Source organism: Mustela nigripes, chromosome 16 (genome assembly GCF_022355385.1).
Source record: "Mustela nigripes isolate SB6536 chromosome 16, MUSNIG.SB6536, whole genome shotgun sequence".
NCBI lineage: Eukaryota > Metazoa > Chordata > Mammalia > Carnivora > Mustelidae > Mustela > Mustela nigripes.
In genome coordinates, this window is record NC_081572.1 from 15,449,744 (window position 1) to 15,465,251 (window position 15,508).

The following is a 15,508-nucleotide window of genomic DNA, read 5'->3' on the forward strand; positions in this document are numbered from 1 at the left end:
TCCCAGAGAGAGCCGTTAACCAATAGGGAGAGCAAATCACTTCAGGGTGAAGTGGATTAATCATTAAGGCCCCCCGCCATGGGATAGGGGCGCACTCCCCAAAGTGACCAGATCCATCTGTGGGGCCCTGCTGCTGCCCATCAGGAGAGTCGCTGCTGGGGCTCCAGGGGCGGGAGAGAACAGGAGGGCGTCTAGCTTGCCTCAGTCATGGACTCTCCAGCAGCCGCCCCCCCCCAGCCTCCCCAGCTCAAAAACAGGCACCCCATTTACCCTGCTGTCTAGGCCCAAAAGCCCGGGACTTGTCAGCGTGTATCTATTCCTATGGTTTAGGTTTAGGCCTTGAACCACGTGTTGGTTCAACCACTCAGAACAACAGAAACTTCTTTTAAAAAATCACGAATGAGGTAAAGCATGTGTGCAACCCACGCACGCGTCCAGAGCATGACCACGGCCAAGGCAGCGATCCATACCACCGTCGTCAGGGGACGGTGGGATTGGGGCTTCCTACTACACTGGGAACAACATCCATCCTTTCCACCAGGGCCTGCATGGCCTGGGGCAATCCGGCTCGTTCCCCCCACCCCCGACTCCCCTTCCCCGCCTTCCAGCCAGCCTGGCCTCCTAGCTGGGCCTCTGCAGGGCAGGGGCCACCATGGGGGGGGGGCCCTCCCACCACCATGCCTCCACCTGCCTAGATGCTCTCATGGCTCATTCCCTCATCTCCTTCAGGTTCATCTCCCTTCCTCTGACGAGCCCCTACCCCACCACCCAGCCCAAACACACACACCCCCCCCCCCCACGGCCAGTTTCAGCCCGCAGGATGGGCATAGTTGTCCATCACCTCCTAGCAGAGCCTTCTCTCTCGGTCACCAACTCTAGTATCCTGAGTGAATACTGGTAGGAGGGAGGTCCTGAGAGCCCCTACCTCGGCTCTGGTGGTTTTGGAGCCCAAACTCCGCAAGGACAAATGTGTGCCAACCCCCCCCCCCCCCCCCCCCCCCCCCCACCCCCCACCTCCCAGGGCTGGCTTGGGCACCTCAAATACTCCCCCCAGGGAACCACAGCCTCCAAATAACATTAGCAGCGGGCCTTATAGGGCACTTACTGTGTGAGCTCGGAGCCTCTGGGCTCGCTGCCTGACACAGATGATCTCATTTAATCCTCAAATAGGCCCAGGAAGTGCGTCCAGTCCCCCCATCTCACACATGGTGAGAGGTGAGCCAAGCTGTCAGAGCTCACACAGCTGTCCCGGGGCTCCTGACTGTCACCGAGACACACTCATCCCCCGTCACAGACTACAGGGTGAGCAGGCCCAGAAAGGAAGGAGCCCGGAAAAAACAAGAGCGCAGGTGCCTCTGTGGGGCCGGCCCAGAGATGGAAGCAAAATGGCAGACTGCAGAAAGAACACACGACTCGAGCTCCACACACGACATTTCTCTGAGGCAGTGCGAGGAACAAGGCTGACAACAGAACAAAGCCGAAACCCACTCTCTCAAGCCTCTTAAAGGTGTGTTTTATTTGTTTGCTTTTCTTTTTTCTTTTCTTTTCTTGTTCCACAATAATGGCACATTAAAAAAATTAAGAACTACAAAAAAGGACCATGTCTTTGAGTCCATGTTCACATTGTCCCGCGCCCCATGGCACAGGGACTGGCGGTCGCCCCAGCCCGGTCCAGGGATGGCCTCTTGGAAAGGCACTGAGTCAGCGCCCTGGGACTGGGCCCTTCCAGGAGCTGAGGCGCTGTTCCTCTGGGCCCCACTAGAGGGCGGTCTCCTGCTTCTGAGGCCCCAGGGCTCTGGCAACCCCCTCCGTCTCTCTTCCAACCAGAGCCAGGAGCTGGAAATGTTAGGGAACTTACTTTGGTCCCCACAGGGGACTCTTTAGGGATAGAGCCCTCCCCCAACCAGCAGGAGATGACACCTCAGCCCGGTCACCCCCTGGGGGTCAGGGTGTCTCTCCCAGTCCTGTTTCCAGCCCAGCTGACATGCCGGTGGGGCCCTGGTTCTCAGGCTTAACCCAGGCCCCTCCTCCATGCCCCATGGGCCACCCCAGCAGGCACAGGAGTGACAGATGCTTGGCCCCCTTAGCTGACACCCACCATGAGCAACAGGGCTCCCCAAACTCTGGGGCCCTGGCTCAGAAGGAAGGGCTACAGGAAAAACGGGACGGGGGAGGGCAGAGGGGGTTCAGAGCCAAGGCTGCCAGGAAGGAGAGAAGCGACAGAGGCTAGCTGAGGGCCCAGGAGGATCCTCAGGCTCTGCAACGAGAAGGGGGTCCCATGACATGGGGTCAGCAGGCCTGGGCAGGGGGGCCTGGGGAAAAAGGGGCAGAAAGAGGCTTCCGTCCTGCTTCTGGTCACCGTGGGGGCACAGGCCCAGGTGACAAGACCTTAGTCTCCCCCCAGAGGGAAACACCACGTTGCACTCAGCCAGGTCTCAGCCCAGCCCTCATGGGAGGGAGGGACCCCACCAGCCAGGCCCTGATCAGCCCCAGCTCCCAACAGTGGCTCCCAAAGTCACCCTCCATAGGCCACCTGGACTGGCAGCTGGTGGGGGGGCCTGGCTGACCCAGGGTCCGGCCTCCCCAATCCTCCTGTGCCCACCCTGCCCACCGCCCTTGGCTCTACTCCTGCTGCTCATTCATTTCCATGTCAGACACCAGAATGTTCTTCTCGGTGGCCTCGCCAGGGCCAGAGGCGCTGCGGCTGTAGCGGGCGCCCTCGAAGGTCCCACGCTCCGCACTCTGTCGCCGCCGGTAGAGGATCAAGGCCGCAGTCAGCAGGGCCAGGAGCAGCAGCACAGCCATCAGCACCACCACGAGGGCGGCCGGGTTCTCGGGGAGCGCTGCTGTAGCAAGCCCAATACTCAGTGGACAGGCCACGCTCCCGCCCCCCCGAAGCTCCCCACCACCCCCTGCTGCCTGGCATTGGGGCCAAGGTGGGAGAGGGCTCACCCCAGCCCTGCCTGGGAACTTACCTGATGGTGAGAAGCTGCTCTCCTCAGCTGCAAGGAAGAGGGAGGGACCCATTAATCACTGAAGTCCTGACAGTAATAATGAACCAACAGAGAGCACTTCTTGAGTGCCAGCCGCCCCATTAGCTCACTTGATCTCGTAGGGGCTGCTATTATCCTCATCTGGCATCTGAAGAAACTGAGGCCATCGACTTTAAGGAACTTGCCCAAGGTCACAGAATTGGTAAGTGGTTTGCCCGGGGCTTGAACCCTGCCCATGTGCCCTTAACCGCTACAAAATGACAGGTTTGCTGTCTCGTTTGGAAATCTGTAGGAAGGGCCAGTCCCTTCTACCGACCCATTTATCCTGGGGGGAGGGTTCCGGCCCGGGCCTGTCTCTTCCGGCCCTCCTATATCCGCTGTGTCACTGGCAGGGTGGGACTCGAGCCCAGGGCCCAGGCCCAGCAGCATCCGGCCACTCGAGCCCAGGGCACAGGCCCAGCAGCGTCCGGCCGGTCGTGTGGGGGGCGGTAAGAGGCCAGTCCGCGGGCGCTCACCTCGGGGGAGCTTGCAGACGACGCCCATGGTAACATTGGTGCAGGCACCCGGGCGCCAAAGGCCGCTGCTGCTCTGGATCCAGTAGCAGCTGTTGTGGCTCAGCATGCTGGGGCCCAGGCCAGGGGGCCCCCAGTTGGAGTAGTTCACAGCTGTGTTGTCCTGCCAGACCAGGATGCCTCCTGCGGGGAGGAAGACACTGAGGGCACCAGCAGGTGGAAGAGAGCAGGCCTGTTCTCGAACCAATGCTCATTCCCCCTCAACGAGCCCCGAGCCCCGTTGAGGCTCCCCCTACACCTGGAGAGGCATCCCCCTACAACTGGAGGCTTCCCCCGCTCCCTCCCGATGCCGCGCACAAGGTACCCACCTTTGGGGTTGAAGTTCATGCCCAGCCAGGCACCCCGACTCTGGCCCTCAGAGCTCTGCATGTGCTCCCAGACAAACACGTTCTCCATCTCATCCAGAATGGACAGGACCGCCCCACCCGCTGGACACAAGGGAGGCCCACATCAGGACAGACAGTAGTCCCCCTGGGGTAGCAGACCCACCCACCCTCAGAGAGGCACCAGCCCTCTTCTCCCGTGGCCCAAGTGGAGGACGGTGTGGAGTGTGCCTCTGTGTGTGGGTGCCCGGGGCCCCCAACATGTAGTGCCACGCGTGGGCTCTGTGTATTGGAAACTGACGGGGCGCTTCTGTGTAAGTGCCACCTGCGGGCCGAGCGCAGCAGGGGGACAGTGTTCCTGGAGCCTCTAAGTGCCCACGACAGGGGTCGCCACCTGAAATGGCCTGTGGGGGCTCTGGCCTGCACTGGCCCACCTCGCTGGCAGCGCTGCAGCGCCTCCTTGTGGCCCAGCAGCAGCTCCATGTGGAAGGAGTAGCAGTGCTCCCGGAAGGGAATCCACGCAGAGTCTGTCAGCCCTTGGGGACAGCTGCCATGGTAGCTTATTCTTCGGGGAGGAGGGGGCCCTGTGGGGGGTGCAGGATTGAGGAAGTGGCACGGAGTCCTCCCTGGGACAGCCTGCACCCGGCCCACCCCTCAGCCCCAGCCGCTGGCCGCTTACCGCCGCTCGCGCTGCAGACGGCCCCCTGCAACTTGGTGTCGCAGCTGGCAGTGCGCCAGGCGCCGTCTACATCCACGTAGGCACAGCCCCCTGGCTGCTGGGGCTCCCCGTCCTGCCAGCTTGCGTAGCTCAGCGGCTCCTCCGAGACCCAGGAGTACCGTCGGGAGCCCTGGGCAGGAGGGGGCCGTCAGGGTGGGAGGGGGGGGGGAGGGGCCGGGAGGGTAGGGCAGGGGGGGGGGGGGGGGGGTTGTTAATCAGGGAGTGGTCCCGGCCACTCGGGAAGGATGAAGTTCAGGGGCCCACCTCCTCACTGGCCAGCCCGATCCAGAGTGGGGTGCGCAGCCCTCGGGCAGCCTGTGTGAGGAAGGCCTGGGTGTAGGGGTCAGGCACATGCGCCAGGCTGGCGTTGCGGCTCTCACACAGCAGGAGGGCATCCTGCCAGCGAAGAGGCTTCTGCAGCAGCCGGAAGGTGCCGTTGAGGTAGGAGAGCTCAGTGCCCGGGGCAGGGGGCGACGCTGCTGGGGATGGGCTCAGGGAAGGGTCTACAGGGAAGGGGACAGGGCTCAGGCTGGGCTCTGCCTCCCTCACCCCATTCCCAAGCCTGAAGCTGGGGGAGCATCAGACACCGGGAGAGAACAGGTCTCCACTGGGCCCAGGGCCTGGCACGGACAGACAGTATTAGCCAGTGTTCCTACTAACACTTTCTTGCTGGTCCACAGAGGAGCAAGCGGGAGCCTTGACCCACTCCCACCCCGGGAACCCCTGTAGAACAGGATGGAGCTGTGGGGGCCTCAGACACACAACTTCAGGTTCCCTGACACCTAGCATGCCTGATGTCTAGCTGCCCCTGGTCAGCCCTCCAGACCCCCGAACCTTCTTCCTGAGACCCCTCGGTCCTCACTGCCTTTCCCTCTGATTGGTACCCGGTCTTTCTGTGATCTGCTTCCCAAACAGCTATTGGACTCTGGGGGTGACCCCAAGGACCCCGAGTCAGGGATCACGTTTCGTCATTCCTCCCTGCATGGCCCACAGCATCGGGCCCAGTGCTGACCTTCCCAAGTTCACGGGTGACGTGTACCTGCGCCCTTCTGGCAGATGAAGCCGTGTGTCTCCTCCGCGCAGCTCCGATCATCCCAGCGGCCAGTGAGGTGAGCGGAGGGGCTGTGCAGGACCACCGCGCAGCTGGTCTGGGGGGAGGGAGCCGCTCAGGGGAGCGCCGGCAGCTCTGCCCTTGTGCCACTGCCCCCACAGGGCTGCCCTTGGAGGAAAGAGTCTGGAAGAGGGGGACCACCGTGCAGGTTTGGGGGGCGGGGAGCAGAGGGAGGGGCTTCCTCACCGGGATGTTGCCGCTGGGAGCAGGGCTGGGGCCAGAGGGCTCCCCAGGGGCCCAGTTGGTATACAGCAGAGGCTCCTGCTCCACCCACCGGAAGTCCCTCTGAGAGGCATGGAGGCCAATCCAAAGGTCAAAGGTCACATTGGGCAGGCTGGCTGTGATGAAAGCTACAGTCCCCCAGAAGAGAGAGTTATGAGCAACAGGACAGCCCCTTGCCCGCTCTGCTCTAGCCATGTATTTGGGGGGGGGAGGGGAGGGGAGGGAGGGCCTTGTCAGAGGATACTGGGGACTTCCCATGGGTTGGCCCTACCTTGCTCTAAGGGGTTTGCAATGGTGACCAGCTGGGCCTCTTGCTGTTCACAGGAGAACTGTGCCTCTGACCACTTCACCCGGTCCTGGGGGTCCTGGCCCTGGATTCGGAAACACTGGGGCGGAGGGGGAGGCGTGATGTCCAGTTCTACCACCCTGGCCCGCAAACCCAGAAACTCATGCCGTGTGGCCCTCAGCGGCAGGCCCTGGGGAGGCTGCTGGCGCTGAGGACAATAAACAGAACCAGGACATCTGGGGCCCCCCGAGCAAGGCTCTGGTGCCCTCTCAGCCTGGCACAGCGCGTTCATGTCCACCGGCCCATGCTCAGGGGGCCCTGTCAGCTGCAGGAGGTCCTTGGGCCACCAAAGGCTCTACTACCTAGGACAACAGTACCTGGGCCATGCATGGGGACAAGGTCGGTCTGGATTTCAGCTAACCTTCGCATGGGTTGCCTGAACTCTCTTATTTTGTCCTGTGAACTTAACGTTCATCCGTAGGACACTCTTATCTTCACTTCTGAATGATCTTTGTTTGGCAGCAGCTGGGCGGGAAATCTCTCAAATGGAACAGGAAAGATTCCCCTCCTCAGTGTGATCGGGGCGGTTGCGGGGGTTGGAGGAAGAGAAGGAAGCTTCAGAGTCAAAAAGAGGGCCAGAGGACACAGGTAGGTCAGATTCCAGATCTGACTTAACCTTTCTGTAAAATGGGAACAAAAGTATCTGTCTTTTGGGGCCTCTTTAAGCGTCAAAGAGAACAGTGCCCACCGAGAGAGTTAAGTGCTGAACAAGGGGGCGCTCTTACTGTCGGGATGAGTTGTAGCATCAGCTTACTGATGCCAGTGTCAGATTTGGGGTAGGAAAATGGTAAACCCAAAAATAATGCAAGAGTTTGGGGGAGGTTTATCACCAAGCCCTTGCATTTCATTTCACAGAAGTAGTTCAGAGATACTCCGAGGCCTCCCTTAAATAACTAAATTTAGGGGCGCCTGGGTGGCTCAGTGGGTTAAGCCGCTGCCTTGGGCTCAGGTCATGATCTCAGGGTCCTGGGATCGAGTCCCGCATCAGGCTCTCTGCTCAGCGGGGAGCCTGCTTCCTCCTCTCTTTCTCTGCCTGCCTCTCTGCCTGCTTGTGATCTCTGTCTGTCAAATAAATAAATAAAATCTTTTAAAAAAAAAAACTAAATTTAGTCATAAAATTAGAAGCAGCAAGGTCACGTCAATATCAGCAATGGAAGAGAAGAATCAGCTCCGTCCGCCAACCCGTGGGGCCTCCCTACCCCATGCAAGTGTACTAGGTGGTATGTCCGGGGTCGGGGGCCCTGCCCTCCAGGAGCTTAAAGCCAGGGGAGAGGCCGGCGATCACTTTGTCTCCCTACGCCTGGATGCTGCTGGGCTGTAACAAAGGGCAGAGAACTAGGAAAGCAGAATGTCTGGGGCCAGGCAGCAAAGGGGCAGACAGCCTCGCGTACTTCAAAGGCTTCTGGCAGGGGAGTAACTGGTATTCCTACCATGATGCTGATACATCAAGAAAGAGACCAAGTGCATAAATACCATATATTCTGTTTTATATCCGGTGGAAGAAGCCGTGAGAATAAATTTTTGGGAAAATGTAATGACATGAGAAAAGTGTTCAAAATAGAACACTGAAGGCGCCTAAGTGGCTCAGTGGGTTAAAGCCTATGCCTTCAGCTCAGGTCATGATCCCTCCTCTCTCTCTGCCTGCCTCTCTGCCTACTTGTGATCTTTCTCTGTCAAATAAATAAATAAAATCTTAAAAAAAAAAATAGAACACTGAGAAAGTGGATACAAAATCCTGTGATGTAGCAGGATCTCATTTAGGTGAAAAAGGCAGGAAGCAGAGTAACAAATATTCATAGGGCTTATTTCTGGAAAGGATGAGTGAGTTGTATTTTCTTTATTTCTTTTTTTTTCCCCAACTTGTAATAATACGTGTGTTACTTTTTTTAAGGTCGAAAAGGTATAATATGTGCTTAAATATTTTGAAGACAGTTAAGCGCTCCAGGACGCTAAGGGGCTGGCTACGCTCCAAGGCAGGACAAAGATTTACGGATTATAGGAGCTGGTGTTAACGAATCTAATCCTCACAATCCGGCTAAGTGGTTTTATCGCAGAGAAAGCACGGATGGGAGCTCAGACTCGTGATGCCAGCATGAACGAGAAAATAGTGTGCCTCTCTTCCTGGGACAAGCTCTTGTCGCCACCGGGTAAAAAACAATGACAATCTAATCAGGTCTGATCAATCAGCCCAGGAGTGCCAAAGTAACTACATAGGAGAGAAGCCCGCTAGAAGGAACAGTCTGCAGCAGACATGTCTAGAAACGTGTCCCTTCTGATTACTGTTACTGTCCCCAACTGTCCCATCTGCACGCTCTAAACCCTTGGGAAAAGAATTTCCTAAATGTTGTTTAAAAAAAAAAAATCCTTCAAAGACTTGCTCTTAAACCATCTTAATCAGGTCTTCTGATTAGTTTATGAGGCAGATTAGTTTAAAATACAGCAATGTACTGGCCAATTTTTACACAAAAACCTTTGTTTCATTGGTAGAAGGACTGAAAAACGAAGGATGGACGGACTTTTCCATTTTTATGTATTTGCCTTTATGAGGCAACTTTTTCATCTACAATAACCACTAAACCCATGTTTTAAAGTAATTCGGACCTCAAATGAGACCTGTGAAGTCCCAAATCACGAAGTGTCAGATCAAAATTTTATAAAAAGAATGAAATATATGCAGTCACCTTGCTCTTACTAAAATTATTTAAAGGTGAGTAATTATTATAATTGATCATTTTTGAGTACTTTTCTCATACCACTAATAAAAATTTTTTTAAACTTAAAAATACTCGTTTTTCAGGGGCGCCTGGGTGTCTCAGTTGGTTAAGCATCTGCTTTCAGCTCAGGTCATGATCCCCGGGGTCCTGGGTATAGGCAAGAAGCCATGACTTGGATGTTGCCAAAGAGCCAGGCCTCCTGAAGCTCGGTCTTCCCACGTTCACATCCTGTCCCCTGATACTACTGGGTGGCCCCTCCCCACCTCCTACCTTGTTGAGGAACTGGTTCCAGCCGGAGGGGCAGCCCCCTAGGGCCGTGGGTGGTAGGTCCGGGGGCTGGGGCTCTCCTGTGCTGTTACTGCGTTTACAGATGTAGGGCAAGGCAGTCAGGCACCTCTGGTCCCCCCAGTCCTCTGCAGAAAGAGGAGGGCAGTCACTCTAGCACAGGGCAGAGCCAGCAGCACCCTGGCCTCATGCCCAGTGAAGAGGACATGGGGGTCGGATGCCCGTGTCCAGCTCTGAACTCCGGTCCTCTGTGGCTGCTGAATCATGGGGCCAGGTCCCCACTCTGGGTCTAGCCCCTCTTGGGTTGTGGGAACAAAGAGAATGAGAAGAGACTTATAGGCCTCCCCAGGCTCACCACAATGACCCCAACATCAACCCCTCTCCCCAGCTTCTGCACCCTCTCTGCCCCGCCCCCACCCTCACCTCGGCTGGCGGTCATGTACACACACTTCTTATCCTTGCCGATGGGCCGAGGTTTACCCGGTGCCCAGGAGATGAAGTTTATAATGGAACCATCGGTCCATCTGTAAGGACGCAGAACACAGATGAATCGCCCCGGTCCCAACCTCCGTGGCATAGAGCAACGAAGGCCACCAAGATGGGGGGGCAGGGAAGGGCCCGAGCCCAGGGGCTCAGTAGCTACAGGCTAAGCGTGAGGCCACTGAGCTCTGGGCCATTGGGGACCCAATGACCTGGTGCGTCCAGGTAAGCCCCAGCCCTCCCTGGAAACTCGTTCACTAACTAGAGAAGCCCAAGAAGCCCAGAGCAAAGGTCCAAAGGCAACAGTGCCCTCAGATAGTCTTGTACTCCTGGTCTTTCCAGTCTCGAGCTCCCTCATGCATGCTCCCTACTGCATACAGAGAGGCCCCTCTAGAGGACACCATCTGTTCTTCCCCATATCCTGAGGGGGACTTATCCATGAGTGGCCCCAGCATAATAGCAGCTGCCTTATTTGGTGCCCAGTTATGTGCTCGATGCTGTGCCAAGGACTTCGCACACCTTATTTCTAATCCTACCAGGCAGGCCTCCTTATGCTCATTTTTAGATAAGAAAATCCAGGCCCACAAAGGTTAAGTCATTTGATCAAGGCCAAATCCACGTCTGTCTCTGTGGGCGGCCTCCCCAGTTCCCATCTGGGGTCCCGGCTGGCCATCTAGGCATGCACCCCCCACCTCACATCCAGGCACATGCCCCCCTCCCACAGCTGCTGACCCTGGAAGGCTCCTACCTGAAACGCCCATCACTCTCTGCAGTGTGCAGGCCAATCCACCAGTGCTGCTCTTGGCCTGGGGACAACTGGGGAAACCCATCAGGCAGATAAGGGTTGGCAGGGCCTCTCCTCCCTGGGCCTGCCCTCCCACTGCCCGAGGGCCCAGGCTCACCCAGGGTGCTCACCTTCTGCAGGTTGTGCCCCAGGAAATCCAGCTCGGCCTGGCTGTGCACGGAGACCAGCTCGGCCTGGAACCACGTGCAGATGCGCTGTGCCTGAGCCCACGTGGAGTGGTGCTCGAAGAACTTGTACTCAGCCTCCTGGAAACGCAGCCACTCTCGCCGGCCTGCAGGGACAGTGGGAGTGCGGGAGCAGAGGCCAGGCTGGGGCTGCCTGCTCGAGCCCTGCGGACAGGGTGGGACAAGGCCCAGGCAGGTCCAAGGGCAGGCAGCAGGCGGGTTAGGAACCCCTAAGCCCCCCTGCCCGACACCACTCCAGGCCCAAGCTTGCCCTGCTTGGAGACGGAGGCCCACAGGACTCCAGGCGCCCCGATTCCCCTTCTCTCAGCTCAAACCCCTAACTCCTTTCGTTCCATCCCGGGCAGGCCTGTCCCTGGAGGTGACACCCCTCACCCTCTTCGGACCCCCACGGAGAGTGTGTGGCCTGGGGGCCTTACCTTGTGGGCTGACGTCTGGCTCCCGCACATCTGTGCCTATGGGGACAACAGGGACACAGACGCTGCAGGGAAAGAAGGCCCTCCCCCGGATTCCCCGCCATGCCGCCCTTGGCCCCCTTCCGGGTTCCCAGCACCATCCCACCCAACCTCGAGGGATCTTGCAGATCCAGTCCAGCTGCGTCTCGCACTGCATGGCCACCCACTGCAGGGAGGCCAGGTCGAGCACTGCACAGCCCCTGATGTCGTCGTCGTCGTGCCGGCTCCGGTCGAAATTGTGGTAAGAGAACTGGAGGTCGGAGTAGGAGAAGGTTGTCAAGTTCTCGGCGTCCCCAGAACAGACGTACAGATGGCCGAGCCTGAGCTGGGAACCCCCAACCCTGGGGACACCCCGCCCCCCATTCTTTCCGCCAAAGGCCCTAATTTTATTTTATTTTATTTTATTTAAAGATTTTATTTATTTATTTGATAGAGATCACAAGTAGGCAGAGATGCAGGCAGAGAGAGAGAGGGAGGAAGCAGACTCCCTGCAGAGCAGAGAGCCCGCTGTGGGGGCTCGATCCCAGTACTCTGGGATCATGACCCAAGCAGAAGGTAGAGACTTTAACCCACTGAGCCACCCAGGCGCCCTAATTTTAAACCTCGCCCACCGCCAGGCTCTGTCCCGCCCTCAAAGACCACGCCCACCCAACCAGCTCCCTCCGGGGCCCCGCCCACCTGCTGACCCGCCCCCTCCAGGCCCGCTCACCCCCAAGCCGTCGCTCCAGCGCCAGCTCTGCCCGGCTCCAGGGTCTCGACGGTTCAGGCCGATCCAGAACCAGTTCTGCTCGTGGATCTCGGGCTCTGATTCACTTCAGCACGGTCCGGGGGTGGAGACAGAAGAGATGGGGATGAGAGGAGCAGGAGCCCCTTGCAGGTGACCTGGGCTGTCCCGAAGGCCTGGGGCCTCTCTCCATCTGGGCTTCACACTCGCTGGCAATACGCTGTTGGGGCCACCTTTAGAAAGTTCTCTCCCCAGGGAGAACTGACCTAGCTGGACCAGGTGCCCGGCTCACTGGGGGTGGGTGGCCTGGCTCCCTTCCCTGGCTTCCCTTTGGGTGGGGTTTGCCCTGCCAGCAAGACTCTGTAGGCTTTCACTTCGGGGAGTTTAGCAAGTGGTGGGCATGGGGCATAGACCTGGGGCTCTGGAATCAGATAAAAGCAGATTCCAGCGCCGAATGGCCCAGGGGCCAATAACCTAACCTCTGTAGCAGCCCACATGGGTCCTTGATAATGTCCACTTTGTAGGGTTGAAGGAGACCCAGTGAGGATTCAGTGTTTAGTGCAGTACCTGAGACATGGTGAGAGGCCCTCAGTGAGAGTTACAATGACTAGTCCAATAAGGTAATCTGGATGTTTGCTGGAAAGACATGTCCCTGGGAATTAAGGTGTCTTTTGGGAAGCCTGGATCCATTCAGATTTTTTCCAGCACTAAGGGAGTATAGGTGCTGTGTGTCATAGGAGACCCACAGGACAGACATGGGGTCCTTAGGGACCCCTAGGGGCAAATGCTCACTTTTGTAACTTTTCCTGTCTCTCAGGAAAGGCTGTTGTTTGAGGACAGTGGGCTCTTATGGGATGGTGTTGGGGGAGGGGGTGGGGTGTGCTTGGCTTGGATTAGATTTTGCCATGGAGAAGGAGGAGTGAGGAGGGCAGTTACTTTTGTAGAAGTCCGTGAGTCTAAGGGGGATGCTGCTGGTTTCCTGATGATATTTTCCTGACACTGGGGAGCAACCAGGGAGACTGGGGCTCCCTGAGGGAGGGCAGGATGGTCCTGGCATTTGCTGCAGATACACAGGTCATTCGGAGCCCTCAGACAGGCCTCCCTGGGGGTGCATTCACCTCGCCCCCCCCCCCCCCCCGTGCCCACACAGGTGCATGCAGGCCACTGTCCCAGGCTCAGTACCCAAAGATCTTGTTGAGCATGTTGGCCACAAAGTGTTCCTCCTCATAGCTGGCCAGGCTCAGCAGCTGGGCCCCCAACTCTCGGCAGGCCCCCTGGGCCTGCAGCCAGGTCTTCTTGTCTTGCAGCCTTTCTGAGCTGAACACCTACAGGAACAAAGTCCAGGTGTCTAAGTTGTCCCTACTGGTTCACCTGCCCTCCCAAGACAGCAGTAGGGAGGGGGGGCTGGGGCCTCACGGAATGGGGGTACAGGCTAGCTACGACAATCCTGCTCATCAGAGAACGAGCCCCAGGGGAGGGGAGCCAGTACAGCCAGGTTCTAGAGAACACCCCCTGCCCAGACCCCCGAACCAGCCCAAGACCTGGGCTCTCATCCCAGGGGAGCCACAGTTTGCTGTAGGCAAGTCCCTTCCCCTCCCTGGACTCAGTTTCCTCATGTCATAAAAGACCCTGGACTATGTTAGTGTCTCCCAAACACTGCAGAGTTCAAAAATCAGAGGACCGGGCCCTTCCTCAGCCTAGTGAGTCCCAGTCCCCGTAATGATAGCCTGGAATTTATTTTTCTCAAGCTGCCCAGGTGATTTTGAAAAGCAGCCAGCCCAGCCCCAGTGTTTGGGAACATCTGAAACCGATTATCTCTATGTTTTGTTTTTCTTTTTTTCAATTCTTTCCTTTCATCCAGCACCCATGATGTACCAGATCTGAGATTCCACTGACAAGAGTGTCATCGGAAGTTCCCTCTGTCTGCAGTCTGCTGTGGGGAAACAGGGTCCTTAGGGCTGCCCTTGACCTCAGCAAACTGTTTCTCTGCTCTTGTTCCTCTCCCCACTCCCACACCAGCAGGCTGCCTACCTTATAGCAGTGCCGGAGTTTGGGATCCGACCCCCAGCCCTGGGGACAGGAGCCCGTGAGGCTGGGCGTGGGGTCGGGCCCTGGCACTTCGGGCGTCACAGGTGTGCCCAGGCTCTGGCGACAGATGTAGCGAGCCCGGAAGGAGGTGCAGTTCTTCACCTCCCACAGCCCCATTGCGCTGCCTGTGGCCAGGGCCACACAGCCCCCACGGCTGTACCCTAGAGGAGAGAGCAGGAGACCCACTGGCTGAGGACTCGGGGTCTGGCCCTCCCCCACATCCCCGCAGGACACCACCCCGGCCTCGGCCCCCACACTGGGGACGAGCATGGCCGGCTCCTCAGGGACCCGAAGGGAATGGACCAAGTCCTAGCTCTCTGCTCACTCCTGTGAGATTTAGGCAAGTGGCTTAACCTCTCTGAGGCTGTTTTACCATTAGCCTCATGTCATTGAAAAGGCTAAAGGAGACCTTGAAGGTGTAATGGCCATGACCCCGATTGCCAGCACTTGCCGTATGCTAAGCACTTCACATCTTTTCATCCCGTTCAGCCTCACACCAGTCCCAGGAGTCACATCAGTCCTCAGCTGACAGATGGGAAACTGAGGCTCAAAGAGATGCCAAGTGGGTTGGGTCCAGACCCTGAGCTCCTAACTACTCTACTGCACTGTACCAATGACCGGTTTCCTGGGAGGCCCTGGGAACTTGGTCCTGGCCGGGGGGGGGGGGGGGGGCGCCTCCTGGCTTCCCCGAGGAACGTCAGAGAGGGGCTGACTGAGTGCCGCGGAGGAGGGCCTCACCGGGCTGGTCCCGGTTCCAGTGGGTATACATGACATCATCCCCACTGAGCCAGCGGAAGGAGCCAGTGCTGTTGAGGTCCTGTAGGGCTGTCCAGAAGTATTCACCATCCCAGTTGTAGATGAGGCTGCTGACAAAGGCTTGTTCAAACCTGTGAGAGTGAAGCCGATCAGGCAGGGAGCTCGACAAGGCCCAAACTCCACCCCCTCAGCATCCCCTCCATGCCTTGGGCCACAGGCCAGACGCTCCCATCCTGGGAGCCTGGGTGTTGTACCCAGTTGGCAACCTGCTGAGGGAAGTGGGGGCCCCTGGGGACCCTGCAGCAGAGACACAGCCACCGAGCTCCCCCTCTCCTGCCTGCCCCTCCGTGCCTGGCCGAGAAGAATGTCGAGAGGAACAGACACCTGCCCCACAATGGGGTCACTTAGTAAATGGGAACCATTCTTGGGACGATAGTAGAAAAAGGCCCTCGAGCCATTCCAGGCTTCAAGGACTCAGTTTCCTGAGTGGTGATGGCACAAGGCCTCCCCGTTTGGTGGGGAGGCCACATTAGGCCAGGACAGGCAGCAAGGCTGGTCTGGGTACACACCCTGTCCCGTACCTGTTGGTGATGGTGACCAGCTGAGAGCCGTGGTCGGTGCACAGGCGCCGGGCCTCACTGTAGGTGACTTGGTCCTCTCCCAGCCAGTAGCAAGAGGGGCTGTGCCATGTCCAACCCTGGCTCGAGACAGTGGGCAGAAGAGGGATGTCTGTG

At 58.0% G+C, this 15,508-nt stretch overlaps 1 protein-coding gene across 1 annotated transcript in view; it reads right to left on the reverse strand.

The window, feature by feature from the left end:
- Positions 1–1,492: 1,492 nt before the first annotated feature.
- The window catches only part of MRC2 (mannose receptor C type 2), a 56,358-nt gene continuing 42,342 nt past the window's right edge, over positions 1,493–15,508 (reverse strand). Inside the window, 21 exon segments of the mRNA XM_059381074.1 lie at positions 1,493–2,843; positions 2,976–3,002; positions 3,509–3,688; positions 3,874–3,993; positions 4,323–4,472; positions 4,568–4,736; positions 4,871–5,109; positions 5,646–5,754; positions 5,904–6,067; positions 6,211–6,325; positions 9,270–9,412; positions 9,708–9,808; positions 10,513–10,580; positions 10,680–10,840; positions 11,171–11,206; positions 11,318–11,456; positions 11,916–12,018; positions 13,113–13,255; positions 13,962–14,179; positions 14,757–14,905; positions 15,356–15,471. Coding sequence (XP_059237057.1) covers positions 2,623–2,843; positions 2,976–3,002; positions 3,509–3,688; positions 3,874–3,993; positions 4,323–4,472; positions 4,568–4,736; positions 4,871–5,109; positions 5,646–5,754; positions 5,904–6,067; positions 6,211–6,325; positions 9,270–9,412; positions 9,708–9,808; positions 10,513–10,580; positions 10,680–10,840; positions 11,171–11,206; positions 11,318–11,456; positions 11,916–12,018; positions 13,113–13,255; positions 13,962–14,179; positions 14,757–14,905; positions 15,356–15,471 — 2,871 coding nt within the window. The 3' untranslated portion in view covers positions 1,493–2,622.